This window comes from Zingiber officinale, chromosome 3A (assembly GCF_018446385.1).
Source record: "Zingiber officinale cultivar Zhangliang chromosome 3A, Zo_v1.1, whole genome shotgun sequence".
Classification (NCBI taxonomy): Eukaryota; Viridiplantae; Streptophyta; class Magnoliopsida; order Zingiberales; family Zingiberaceae; genus Zingiber; species Zingiber officinale.
This window is the reverse complement of record NC_055990.1, coordinates 104,594,300-104,609,359: the sequence shown is the minus strand read 5'-3', so window position 1 is coordinate 104,609,359 and position 15,060 is coordinate 104,594,300. Positions and strand designations below refer to the sequence as shown.

The 15,060-nt window shown below is 40.8% G+C and overlaps 1 protein-coding gene across 2 annotated transcripts in view; it reads left to right on the top strand.

Annotated features, from left to right (window-relative positions):
- The first annotated feature begins 1,245 nt into the window (after positions 1 to 1,245).
- The window catches only part of LOC122052213 (BRISC and BRCA1-A complex member 1-like), a 31,761-nt gene continuing 17,946 nt past the window's right edge, over positions 1,246 to 15,060 (top strand). The window contains exons 1-2 of one of the 2 annotated variants that reach the window (XM_042613635.1): positions 1,246 to 1,621; positions 1,884 to 1,922. In XM_042613635.1, coding sequence (XP_042469569.1) covers positions 1,340 to 1,621; positions 1,884 to 1,922 — 321 coding nt within the window. In that variant the 5' untranslated portion in view covers positions 1,246 to 1,339. The remainder of the gene's footprint in view (positions 1,622 to 1,883; positions 1,923 to 15,060) is intronic. The other variant, XM_042613636.1, reaches the window with a different exon arrangement.

The following is a 15,060-nucleotide window of genomic DNA, read 5'->3' as shown; positions in this document are numbered from 1 at the left end:
TATTATGTTTGGGGGTGACCTAAAATATTTTTTTTTTTGATAATCCAAGTATCTAACTTTTACAATCTGATAATTCTAGAGGTGACCACCCAACCAGACTGAAGTTTCCATCGGCCACCAGGGATAAATTGGGAAGTTCAAATGAATCCTAGCGGATGGCTTAGTGTCATAAATAATTCAAACTTCTCAAGTGTAACGTGTCATAGGTGAGATTCAAACCCTTATTGTCTAGGGAAACTGGTTTGTTTATCTTAACGAGCCTCATTAAACGAGCTTAAACGAGCTTTTATCGAATCAAGCTTTGAATAGCTCATGAGCGGCTTGGTTCATTTACACCTAGCTAGGATTTGAATCTTAGGTATCTGGTTAATGGCTGGAGTGCCTAACTACTGTACCAAAGCCCTTAAGGTCTAAAAATAAATTTCTATTTTTTTTTAACTAGCACCAATTATCTAACTTTTCAGGGCGATTAATCCTGAGGATGACCGATCCGATTTTACAAAAATTTTTCATCAACCATTAGGTAAATCCTGTTTGTAATGGATGACCTAACCTAATATCCCTAATTCATCATCTCACTAGAAGAAAATATCATACAATACCATAAACTAATATCAAAAGAGTTAAATCAATCATAATCATTATTTACTCGAATAAGTTGAAACTAAGGGGGTGCTTGGTTGGATGGAATGAGAATGAGAAATTGGAAAGAGATTGAAAGGGGGTGTTTGATGTGGGGAATTGGTGGTGGGTCCCACAGATTTATTACTCTAAATATGGGAATGAGCTATTACCTAGCAAAAGGAGAAGAATGAGAACAAAATATTATTCGGATTCAAATCATATCCATACCCATTCTCCATTTCTATTAATTCCATTCCCATTCTTTTTCCTTTCTATGAACCATGTACCCTCTAACATCTGTAGTCAATACTACAATGAACACACAGTCCAATCGTCTAGACATCCAAATACTATAAACTTTGGATCGAAAGGTAAGGTAAAATTCTAATAAAGTAAGAAAGCTTCCCAATAACTTCGCTTAGCTCATTATTTAATTGACTACAATTTATCGTTACCTTATCCATCTAATTGATAGACGATAGATTTTGGTAATTTTGAAACTTCAGCCGGGATAATATGCAAATTTGTTTCGGTCTTTGGATCCGGTTCTGAATCAGAGGATCCAATACCCAATAACATTTCGGATTCAGATCCGTATATCTGGTGACTCCGGTCTCTGCCGGGTTGTCCTCCGTCTCCAATAGTCGATAGTGAACCTCTAGGGCTACGCGCTGGATCAGCGTCTGGCGATCGAAGGTGATCAAGGGCGACGAGAATGGAGGGATCGCCGCTGGCTGCTGCTGCTCCTTCTCGCTCCACCATCCCCGTGTCCTCTCCCCCTCCTCGTTATACCCTGACGCCGTCCCGGTACTACAGTGAAGATGTGCTTTTCTGCGTGGACGTGGACGTGGAGTCCAAGGCCGAGATGGCGAAGGGGCGCTCCATCACACGCCTCGACGCCATCAAGCAGGCCATCTGCCTCTTCATCCACGCCAAGCACACCATGAATCCCGATCACCGCTTCGCCCTGTCCATCCTCACGCAATCCGTCTCCTGGGTTCGTCCTCCCCTTATTTACCATCTTAGCTTTCTCCTCTCATTTTCTGTATATAATTTACTATCAGCTATGTGAGGTCATTAGGGTGTTCTGATTTCCATATGGTTGTTTGATTCGACTTGGGTACTTCCTTTGTTTTGGCTAGGCAAGTGGAAAATGGCACGGAATTTTTTTTTGTCATAGTGATACTTCTCTAAATTTATCATTTGAGCTCTTTACTGCTAGATTAAGCCTTTAGTAATTCATTTGTTCAAAATTCTAGCATGATACTGGAGCAAGGTTATGTTTTGAGGTCTTCAAGGTTAGTTCCTTGGCATTTCCATATCGTTTTTCTGTTTTTTTTTTCATGATATTTTTCTGCTTCTTATTTCTTGTAATCCATTGCATGGTTCAAGCCTGATCCACTTGACAAGTTTGACAATGAGCCTCTCTTTGGATGATTAATCACAAACCCATTATTAATACCCCATTCTAGTTCAAAAAAGCATTAGGAGTTGCCCCAGGAATGACGAATTATTGTAATACAGGACAATCACAAACTTTATTGTCGATAGTAGGCACTGATAAAGTCTCTATCAGTTTCCCTAAAGTAAATCCCGTCTCTTATTTCTGGTTGTAATGACATTGCTTCCAGCAAGACAGAATAAAAACCTTTTTTGACATTGCCTTTTCTGGACTGCTTGTGATATTATGGTCTTCCTTAGGATTACTATGCTGGTGCTATATTCATTGTCTTTTCCAAAAAGTTCTTAAAGTAATAAAATTGTTTATTTTCTCATTGAATTACTGGATTATGGATATATGCTCTTCCCACCTAGGCCAACCCCACATAGATCTGGAGCCTTGTCCATGAGGATTGCCTTTTTCTTCACTGCAGAACCTGATTTTGGGATCTAGAAGAAGTCATAGATTTTTTAATATGCTTAATAGTGAATGAAGTACCTAAATTGAAGTATGATTGGCAATCTAGTTTGTTCATTTGAATATGGAACCTATTATTTATCTACAGAAGAATAATGAGTTATTTGAAGAAAAAAATAATGTTATATAAATGATTGTTTTTAAAGGCATAGCAATTGATAAACCTCAGAATACAACAATGAGTTCTTTTCTCCCAGATCCTGTCTACTTTGGCATAAACTGCAGAAGGCATGACAGAATGGATCATAAAGAATTGAGTTTTCACTGTTAATTTCGAGGAACTACACAATGGGATAGATCTGATGGATAGTCTATTGAAGTTGAAATTGTGAATGCGTGGAAGAGGGAAGAGAAAGGCATGCCAAAACTACACTAATGCTGAAAATACCATTGTGAATGGCCCACCCTGCATGCCTCCTTGGCTGGGAAGCAGTATTGGAGAGCAAGGCGAGACATCTTGTCATGGACTTGAGTGGAAGTGTTTGGGATTCAGCAAGAAGTCATGATAGGGATCACAGCGGAGGATGGGCTAATTTATTTATTCTTATTAGGGATGACAATGGGTCGAATTTGGGTCGGATTCCTTATCCTCCATCTCCATCCCCATTTATTATATCCACCCCCATCCCCATTAAGTATTTGACTTTCATCCCCATACTCGTCGAAGGATCGAATATTCATACCCTATCCAAATATCCTATTACCACCTACAATTGTATTTTTTTCTTAAAAAAATCACAAGATTCTTTAAACAGAAGGTTTAGGCAACTTAATCTATTAGTATTCCTACCAAGAAAGAAATATTAAATCTCTCAAAACTTATTGAAGAAAATAAACCTAAAAATTTCAAACTTCAGTCCAAAGCTGTACTACTTCAAATAAAAGAATATATTACAACAAATAAAACACAAGTGGAAGAAGAATTTAAACTTCTACGTACTATACTTGAAGAAATTGAATATAAATGAGCAAACTGAACTTTGAAAATACTTACTACGAAGAAGCTTTAGAATATTCAAATCAGTTTCTAAGACCAAAGAAAACAGATATTTTAGTCTTGAATTAACCAGAAAAGGTGATCAAGTTATAATCCAACAAAATAATACAAAAATAGCATTATTGACATCTCTATATCACATACTTGCTTTAATAGAACATAAACTATTACAAGTTGAAACACAAATTTAGAAGACAACTCAGGCTATTGAGTTGAAGGAAAGTCTAGACACCTTAACCAGGGACTTAAGCAAGTTATCTATAGGAAAGATAATTCCTAGAAGATAACCTAAAACTTATTCCTTCTTAATTTCTACCCCACCGTCAAAATGAGCCTAACACAAACACAAACACAAACAGAAACTTTCACAGGTCCTTCCCAAACAATAGGAGGAGGAAGAACTGAAACAAACACAAACTCTTGGTTAGATAATATTATAACCAGAAAACATAATAGTACTTCTACTCATTGATTAGAAGACTTAGTGGATATAGAAAGACATGTAATAATATTTTCGAATGAACAATTAAACTCACTTAATCCTAGAAGATTATACAATCAAGGAATATTTTCTTTATTATTTCAATTTTTCGCCATCATAGAACGCAACCACTTCACCTTCCTGACCGAGGAGAAGAACGATTAAATCTTATGACTGAAGTCCGAAATTTCTAGGTTTATTTTCTACAATAAGTTTTGAGAAATTTAATATTTTTTTCTTTGTAGGAATGCTAAGTAGATTAAGTTGACTAAACCTTTTGTTTAAAGAATCTTGTAATTCTTTTAAGAAGTCTATATTTCTCTTTAAGTCACTTACAGTCTGTGTTTGTTGTATGAAGTTATTGAATACTTGTTCTAGTATGTGATTTGCCTGTTTTTGTTGAGTTGCTAGCGAACTCCCTAAACTGACGAGTAAATCTGTTATGGTATTTAAGTATGGATTTTCTTTCATCATGTAGACAGTGATTAAATGTCTTGGATTTGATGTAACAGCTGTGTATAAAGTGGTCAGAGGTTATAATCTTTCTAGCTCAGGATTGCAAATCTAAGTAGTCTAATGTCTGAAAGTGAGTAATAGTAGAAGTCATTCATTGGATTATGATCCACATATTCTTAAGGCTCTGATACTAATTGGGAGGGAGGGGTTGAGGGTCTAGATCAGCAGAAAGGATACTTTGTTCTTTAACCTAGTACTTGTTTGCTTTGAATGAGCCTCACTTGTAAAGGACCTTACAGTTGAACCGTTGTCCCAACTATGTTCAGGTTTTTCGGCTGATTGTCTACCTTAGTCTGTACAGGTCTTATTGGCCAATATTCTGTTATTCCTTATACAATTACTTCAAAATGGAGTTACTTAGACAAAGACTGAGGAAGGTTTATGAGACTAAGTTTAACACAAGGCAGAGCCTTCTGCTACCTAGAAAAGCTTTTTAAGCTATCATATTAAAATTCAAAAATACCACTAAGGGTAGGAATTGTACATAAAGAGTACAACAAGTAGAGTGAGCAATAAAGTAAGTTGTTGAGTGGAGAATAAAGTAGGTTAGGTGGAGAGTAAAGTGTCTATTCAGAGCATCCATATCAGTTACCTTATCCAAAGATTTTGCCCTAAAATTTGTATAGGGTAGTTAACAAATCTTTACATCAGCTACCCTATCCATTCCTTAAAATTTGCATTTATGAATAATATTTTTCTAAATTTAAGGAATGGATTCCATTCCCTAAATATTATAGAGGAGAGAGAAAAATAGGGAAGCTGATATATGGTGTAGTGAAAAATGGATATCCAAATTTATAAAGTAACTTTTTTATCCTAAATTATGCATTTTAGATAAGGAAGCTGATGTGGATACTCTCAAGTATCCATCGAACTGATGCAGATAATTAGTGCTTGTTTCGTCAGTTTCTATCTGTAATGATGTTAACACTTACGTTGCTTTTATGGTTCCATCATATTGTCAAGATTCTGTTCTGCAACAGAATCTAAGGATGGGGTCTGTGAGCTAGTAGCTTCGGCTTGAGCGGCTGAGTAAATCATGATAGAGTTTGCTGAATTGGTCATTTTCTTGCCAATCCACCGTTTAGCCTTCTTTTTGTAATGTTGGTATAGTGTTTTATGTTAAGTAATAAAGTTGAACGAAAAAAATCTGGTATCCATGTCTCTAGAGTAGTAGATTTTCTCCGTATATGTTTCTCCGACGAGGAGATAGTTGGAGGGACATCATGTATGTTCCATAGCCAATTGCTACCTTGGACAGAGTCACACCTGTGTTTTAGTTGGTCGGCTGATTCACTAAGTTCTGACCATTCAAGATCCGGATTTGAAGGATATTCTTGAATTTCCAACTGGAGACCATTTATTTCATAGACATCTATTCTGATTAGATGTATAGTTGGTTCAATTTTTAAGTTTAGCCATTCTGATGGAGAGCTCTTGAATGTATAGATGATAAAAGTCTCTTCTTCAAGCGCACGAGCTAAAATATTGCCCAATGCCTTTGGAAAGTATTGAGTCTAAGTCATGTATCCAAAGTTTACAGAGAAGCCAATAATCCATAAGTGTAAATGGAGTAATTAATTTGCCTTTGAAATTATAAGGGGTATATTTTTCATAATTAATATTTGTTTTCTGGAAAGAATAAAGGAGTTGCCATTGGCAACCAAAGTTTGTTGAGTTTGCACAAGATTTAGTGAGCTTCTGACATTTAAGTTTGTAGCTAAATTCTGCATCATTTACTATTGTCCTTATGGGGGATTTGGATGAAGTATTTTAAGTAGCTCACATAAGTCCAAAAAGGTTTTGAAAGTTGACTTTTCAGCCATGCTGCGAATGCAAGTAGAAATATCTTCTGGATAGTAGTAGGTAATCTCATAAGTATTTTTTCTGAGGTCAGTTGCTCGGAAGTAATTTCTGTTTTTGCCTTAAGCTATCTTGCTTGAAGTTCAGCCAAGGTTAAGTAAGAGGGCCAGTGAATGGGGACTGATGGTTGTATTTCCATTCAAGAGCTCGTTGCTTGTAAGTATGTCTTGGATGACTAATAAAGAAATCAGGGTCTACTTTTGCCTAATGGAAGTGAAAGCATTATCTAGAGAGTAGAAGCATCTGTAAGAAGGTTTCACACATTTTGAATGACAATTTTTACTTCTTCCCATTCAACATATACTCCTGCTTGAGTACCAGAAAATACGTCGTAGCAAGAAAACTTCTTACCTTCTAGTTTCTGTATTGTTGTTTAGAAGTAGTTGGATAAGGCATTGATTATAGTAATTTTATAGTTGATGCTTCTAGATATTGTGGGGATATTCCAAATATTATCAAGGAAACTATTTTGGATACTATAAAGTTTTTTCTCTTGAGGCAAATGAAATTGATCCTCATGTCGAGTAAATTGTTGAAGTTCTTGATTTCCAAATTTCATTATTTTCATAGAAAAAATTCTTACTTTTTTCTGACGATCCATAAGTCCTGTAATAACCTAGTAAAAGTTATTGTCAAAGTCTTATAAGCTTGCTAATTGTTATTTCCTTAATATGATCCTAATGAATTTTTAATCCTCGATTTGTAATTGTATTGGTAGATTTAGGTCATCTCTTTGTACTTAGATTCTTTCTTAGTCCCTTTGTCTACTGACGATATTTAATAATTGCTTCACAGTCAGTTGCAATAGTAATTTCTTGCTGGTTGCAGATGAAAAACATAAATGTATCAAGGCAATAGATTACTATCAGAATAATGTATCAAGGCAATAAATTACTACCAGAATTTCGTAATCTACAGAAGTTAAATGATCCTTTTCTTTATTTTTTTCTGAAGCATAATATACATAAAACTTCAGATGTTTTGATATCATATTTTGAAATTTGTTTAAGTAGAATTTCCTCCCCTTCCATATTCACGTTCATCAATTTCTATTACCATGTAATCAGTATCTAATGGTAGCGTTAGGACTCGGATAGTTTTAACGATTTCTGTGATTTGTTTTACAAGCTCAATATCTTATTGGTTAAAGTATTTTTTTCCTGTATTTGAAGTTTTGTTGTATAATAGTCCTCTAATCTTATTAAGAATCCTAAGAAATGCTTTAAGGCTACGTTTGGTTGGGCATAATGTAATTGAGCTTGTAATATAATTAAATTTGTAATGTAATGTAATGTAATCTTGATTACATTACTACGTTTGGTAATAAAATGTATGTAATATTTGATTACAAAGGTGATTACATTATTTTGTTTGGTGTCCATTATTTTTATAAGGAATGTAATTCGTATTATTATAAAATGACAAAAATATCCTACGATTTCTACCGGCGGGCGCTACATCTCTGTCGGAGCTTGCGGTGGCCGCTACCGTCGGTCGCTGGCCGCCACCGGTCGCCGGCCATCGCCGGCAGCCGCTAGTCGTCGGCCATCGCCGACAGCCGCTGGTCGTCGGCCATCGCCGGCAGTCGCTGGCCGTCGGCCATCGCTAGCAGTTGCTGGTCGTCGGTCGCCGTCGTTCACCGGCGGTCGTCACCGCCAGTCGCCGTCCGCTGCCGCCGGTCGCCGTCCGCCACCGCTGGTCGCCGTCCGCTGCCGCCGGTCGCCGGACGACGATCGGCGGTTGTCGCCGTCGGTCGCCGTCCGCTGTCGCCGTCCGCCGCCGCCGGTCGCCGTCCGCCGCCGCCGGTCGCCGTCCGCCGCCGCCGGTCGCCGTCCGCCGCCGCCGGTCGCCGTCCGCCGCCGCCGGTCGCCGTCCGCCGCCGCCGGTCGCCGGCCGTCGGCCGCACCGGTCGCCGGCCGTCGGCCGCACCGGTCGCCGGCCGTCGGCCGCCGTCGGCCGCCGCCGGTAGCCGGCCGTCGTCGGTCGCCGGGGGGCGGTGGTGGGCGGTGGCAGTGGCGGCGGGCGAAGATGGGCGGCGACAGACTAAGGGTATATTTGACATTCAAATTTTTGTTAAAAGGTGACCTCGTAATGTAATCGGATTATAATGTGTTTGTTTTGTAATCCAGATTACAAAACTTCATTACATTTTGTAATCCAGATTACATTACATTACAAGTTAAAAATGAAACCAAACAAAATAATCAATCTTGTAATGTAATCTGGATTATATTACAAGGCAGATTACACCCTACCAAACGCAACCTAAGAGTTTTTGTATATTCCATTTTATTAGGAAAACAAGTAGTTTGAAGGTAATATGAGGTTGAAGTGAGATTTTTCCTTGTCTAATTTATGCTTCGAAAAATTCGATATGTTTAGTGGCTAGTTTTATCTTTCGGGCCTCCATGATGATGTTTTAGTAATTGAAACCTTCATTGCTAATTATAAAGTGAAAAAGTATTAATTGATATCGATAGTTCTGTTAACATCATTTGTAAAACTGCTTTCGATCAGTAGCTGGATGGAGAGGAGCTTCATCCTATGCACTCTCTTGTATGGTTTCACAGGACATGAGGTACAACCTATCAGTCAAATTAACCTATTGTAATGGTTCATTGACTAAACACACCTTTGGAAGTTTGACTTGTTCGGCAGAAGAAGCGCAACTTCTCATTGGAGTAGGATCAAGTAATTCAAACGAAGATCACCAAATTTATGGAAGTCGGACACATACGGGAGGTACAATTCAGTACTTGGCGGCTAATGTGGTGTTGGTACCAAAACTAGGAGGTAAATGAAGATTATGCATCGATTTTCGTGACCTCAATAAAACATGCCCAAAAGAATGCTACCCTTGTCCTGTATTGATCAACTAGTAGACTCTACTTTCGTTTGCTAACTCATATGCATGTTGCATGCTCATCAAGGATATCATTAGATTCCTTTAGCTCTTTAAGATCAAGAAAAGATTTAGATATTGCCCAAACTCCCGTGGATGAGTCAGGGTCGAGATCCTCCAGGTTACTCTGTAACGTACTCCCCTTCGAACAAGTATCATATCGCCTTGTACTTTTCAGAGCCCAAATTCTCTTGAACTTGGACGTAGTCAGGGTTGAGATCCTTCAGGCTGCGTTAGCAGACTCCCCTTCTTACAAGTGTTGAACGAGTACCTATAGCCTTGTCCTTTTCAAACCCAAACTCCTCCAGACTTGAACGTAGTCGGGGTCGAGGTCCTCCAGGCTGTGGTAGTGGACTCCTCTTCATATAAGGGTAAAGTGAGTATCGTATCGCCTTGTCCTTTTCAGGGCCAAAATTCTCCGAACTTGGACGTAGTTTGAATCGAGATCCTCCATGCCACGGTAGCGGACTCCCCTTCGTACAAGGGTCGAGCGAGTACTATATCGCCTCCTCCTTTTCAGGGCCTAAACTCTTCTGGACTTGGACGAAGTCGGGGTCGTTATCTTCCAGACTGCGGTAGCGGACTTTTCTTCATATAAGGGTCGCGCGAGTACTATATTGCCTTTTTCTTTTTTGGGCCTAAACTCCGCAGGACTCAGACAAAGACGGGGTTGAGATCCTCGCCTCTATAATCACGACAGACAACAACACATCTCTCAAACCTCCATTATACAGACAAAAAACCATTACAAAAGAATAAGTAGCATCTTCATCAGGGATGCTCTTATTAATTTTTAAAATATCGATGACCGGGAGGGGGAGTATGCGGGAAACTTCTCGTTCTCTACCAACTGCTTCAAGGTGTCGTTAATGCCATGCTGCGCCATTCGAATGAAACAAGTGCTTTCCCTATTATAAAATTTCTCTGATTGAAGGAATTTATTTTTTTCTATTGGCCCAACCCTTGTCTTCTCCTATTTGCCTTCCAATTGATTCTTCTAGATCTCCAGCTCCTCCACGGAGGCTTGCAGGGAGACCTCTTGGCTTCACACCTCTGCTCGAGCATCCACAACGGCGATAGGGAAACCTTTAGATTACAATGACGGATTTCTGCCAAAGCTTTAACCAACTCAGCCTCCCCTCGAGTAACTCCCATCTCCATCTTCATGATCCTTAGCTCTCGCTGGCTAGCATCCAAACCAGCCTGAATAAATGCCTCAGCTGTGACAACTTCCAATTTCATTTGATCAGCTATGACATTCATTAGAGTGTCTATCTCCATTTGTAGCTAACTCACGCTATGTGTCAGACTGATTATTTTAGTCATTGCCTCCACTATCCCTCTTCTTAGTTGGGTGATTGTCTTGATCAGAAGTGGGGTCGAATTGTAGTTGCTTCAAGCGATCAATCTCCGATTGTGCAACGATTATTTTCTATCGAGTTACAACTTAAATCTCTTGGGAAGGAGCATCAGCTAATTGAGTCTCCAGTTTAGTTAAGCAGGCCTTCAGATCTCAACGACCCTGACGGATCTAAGGATATCTCTGGCTGAAAATCTTTAATGGGGACACCTGCTTAGCCCCATCATGCAAAAATTCCTCTACTAAGGCTCAGATGAGCATGTCTTTGGTCGCTGCTTCCCCGCCTTCTCGGCAAGACCGCAAATAGAAAGGTCTATTCTGTGCTCTCCTTGGACTGAGTCTTGGGTAAGCTCCATGAGAGGGACACATTCATCTGGCAAATCCTCGGGAACATGTGAAGAGCTCGCTCTTATGAGAAGAGTTTTCGTTTCAATAGGAGGGGAAGTTGGAGTCTTAGAAGAGGGAGAGAGGTGCACGAAAAGAAGACTAGTGGTGATCGGGTGGCCTCCTGATGTGTACTGATGATCCGCAGGGATTTGTACAGGGACGAAGGTGTTGGCGCTGGGAATTCCATTCTGTGTAAATCTCCTGTACAAAAATTTGTACGAGCACACAACCTTTCCTAGCAACCCACATGCTCGACCAGACATGTGCTTGATCAATCAAGCAAGTTCTTGATTGATCAATGCGCACCTTGATCGAAGCACAAGATCGCTAGCCTCTTGTGTTGGTGTTCAGGATCCATACGAAGATAAACAAACTAATTGCGCTGCGGAATAAGAATTAGTTGTACCTTTCCTCGTATGTTAAGATCTCTTGATCTTCTGCTGTCTTTCTCTCCTCCTCTTGGACGTCATGTGAGCGACGATCTACCAAGACAAAATCACCCGATTCCTTCTTTTTGTTTCCAATCTTTCGGTCACCAAGAGATGCTAGAATATGATGTCTCCTTCTCTTATTCTTCTCTAAGCAATCGGCCACAAAGTAAACTCTTCTCCAAAGGGGCGCCGACCCTAATGAAGAGGAAGGGAAAGATGCCGCCGACCACAAGAGAATAGAAGAGGATTCTTAGGTTAGTTTTTGGGCACCATCCTTTCTTCTTTTATAATCTTTGCTGGCGGCTAAAAAGGAAAGATTTTAACAAAATTCTGTTTTAAATAAATTTCCCTTTTATTCCTATTATGAATGGTTATAAAAAGGAAAGATTTTAACAAAATTAAAATCTTTCTTTCAAACCATTATAAATAGCTATAAAAGGAATTTTTTTTACAAAATTCTGTTTTAAATAAAATCTCCCTTTTATTCTTATTGTGGTCGGCCCCTTGCTTGAGCACCAAACAAGGCTTGGCCGACCCTTATCTTGGGCACCAAGCAATGCTTGACTGACCCTATGCTTGGGCACCAAGCAAGGCTTGGCCAACCCCTTGCTTGGGTAAGAAGCAGAGCTTGGGTGGACGTGAGACTTTATATATATAGAGACTACAACAGGGACCGAGAGGAGGAATTGGTTTTAGCCTCCTGATGGACTTGAGCTTTCTGTGTTCGACCTGAACACTCAACTCAAGTTCATCAATAATAATCCATACCACTAAAGTTATTGAATTACCGCACTAATCCCATATTTACAATATGAGCTCCTACTTATCATGAGTGCGTTAATCTCCCTGTGTTTAAGATATCGTATGTCCGTTAATTAAATAAATTACTGACAACTCATTTAATTAATATCTGACTCTAAGAGTAGTACCACTCAACTTTATTATCATGTCGGACTAAGTCCACCTGTAGGATTTACATGATAATCCTTATGAGCTCCTCAAGGGGACATCAACAACCTAAATAAATAGGACACAGTTTTCTTTTATAATCAACAACATACCATATAAATGATACTATCTCCCAACTTATCAGGCCTATTGATTTAATGAATAAATCTCACTCATTGATAAGTTAAATAAATAAATACTAAGTATATGTGTTTGTTATTATATCGGGATTAAGAGTACGCACATCCATAATAATAGAGGTTCTGTTCTTTTATATAGTCAGTATAAATCGAACAACTTCAAATGTTCCTGCTCAATACACACATAGTGTACTAGTGTAATTATATAGTCAAGATAAATTAATATCAAATTACACTGTAACCGTTCCAATGGTTTGTCCCTATCCATCTTGGTTGTGAGCTACTATTTATAATTTTATAAGGAACCGATAACATGATCTTTTGTATGACACCACACACCATGTTATCTGCAATATAAGTTAAATGGACAACTGCATCGATATATATAAATATAAAATGCAGATATTTGACCAAGGTGATTCTTATTTCAAAATATCTCAAAACAGATGTTCATACAAAAGCTAGGCTTATAGTATATAACTCAACAGAAGGGATCTCCTTGTTTGGTCCAGGGGTCGGACGAGCAACGCCTTTTTCTTGAAATCCTGAGGGGAGCTTTTGACTCTACAGATGAATTTGGTATCGAGGCATTAGGTCGACCAGTAGGAGATCTCGACTGACTTATCAGGCTTGATGCCTTGCCGCTAATCGGGAAGTCTCCTTTGTTGGGGCTGTAGCTGGAGCTAGTGATGCTCCTTCCCCAGGGGTTGTCTCTGTGAGGTCGATGATCTCTATTTGACATGCTTTTAGGTAATCTCTGTCGTTGTAAACTTCATCCCTTTAGTCAGAGATGCTCGTATCATTGTGTCAGTAAAAAATAATATATTTTCAGTTAGATATCAAAACTTGGGAAGATGAGGATTCTTACTGATCTGGTGGTAAGACGAGGCTCGCCCGGTAGGAAGTCAAAGCGGTCAACATCCATGGCAGGCTGCCGATCGGGCAAGCTACCTTTCCGAGCGGCGGGAAGAATAGCCGACTTGACATATCGACAGCTCGGCCTAACGCCGAGTTTCCGACGCTCATAAGGTAAAAACAAGAAGAGATGGAGACCGAGCGACCATCCTGCTCGGCTAATAAGGGACACGACGTCAACTCGGCAGTTAAGGCTCCCTCGCTCGACAGGCTGGATTTGGACATCAAATCATCGACTGAACGGACATCCAAGTCGGTCCTACCTGGGTGTCGCCTGGAGGGCGTTAGCCGGGCGGTTCCTCCGCTCGGCTCGGGGAAGGCGCTAGCCGAGCGGTTACTTTGCTCGGCCCGGTAAAGGACAAGGGGAGCAGGTGACGATATCTTCTTAGGAACCAGTGCCGCCGACAAGAGGCATGGCCTGCGGCATGGTTAGACAGAGAATCGTACGGGGGAAACTTCCATTGTCACGTCAGAGATATGCTCGTGCTATTAAGGTATGACGTCCGACACGCTTTTCTGACATCCATTCTAGGTATGCTTTGAGGAGCGTTAACGCCTCGGGGAGTGTGCGCACGCCTCTGGGTAGCCCTATATAAGGACCCCCAAACTTCGACGGAGGTATGCTCACTTCTTCACTGTAGCTATAATTCTCGTTTCCCCTTTGCTCTATTTTTTTCTGCCGGAGATCTTACTGGAGCGTCGGAGGGCCATCGCTGGGGAACCCCTCCCCGACTCGGCATTGTGTTTGCAGGTCCACGTCGGCGGAAGATCTACGCTTGCAGAGTCTTCAACCAGTCAATGGAAGCGCAACATCCCCAGCGCCCATCGACTGAGCTCTCGGATAGGATCAAATTGGCATCGTCTGTGGGAACGCACCTGAATCCGAGCCAAGAAGATGGAAGAAGCTGGACGCCAGCATATTGTGACGCTCTCTTAAGAGGAGCTCGACGCGCTCGTACAGGCGCGAGCGACCAAGATAATAGAGCAGCAACAGAAGACGCTAGTCGATCGGATGACGCAACAAGCAACCTCAGCATCTGAAGGCCAAGCGGCGCAAGAAGACCGGTTGAAACAGCTTTCCATATGGGGCAAAACAAAGGTCCGACCGACACGCAGGTAGAAGCGCCACCTGCCTCAATTCCATTCCATTGAGCCTTGTTCCAGACGCCATCTGAGATAGCGCAAGGGAATCGGGATCGGTCCTCATCGGACGAAGCTCCCGCTCGGGACGCAAGAAAAGGTAAAGCGTCCCTAGCCAACTCGTCTCCCGAGCGGATTAACCGCCAATTCTCCGAGGCAATTTTGCGGGATCCCCTGCCATGGCATTACACACCCTTGGCGATCGGCGAATACAATGGGTCAACTGATCTGGACGACCACCTCGACAAATTCGACAACGTTGCAACCCTTCATCGATACACCGACGGAGTTAAGTGCCGAATCTTCCTCACTATGTTATCTGGCTCAGCACAACGGTGGGTTCGAAGATTGTCGGACGGATCGATTTAGAGCTTCAAAGACTTCCGAACGGCTTTCCTCCACCACTTCGCGAGCAGCAGGCGGTATCAGAAGACCAAT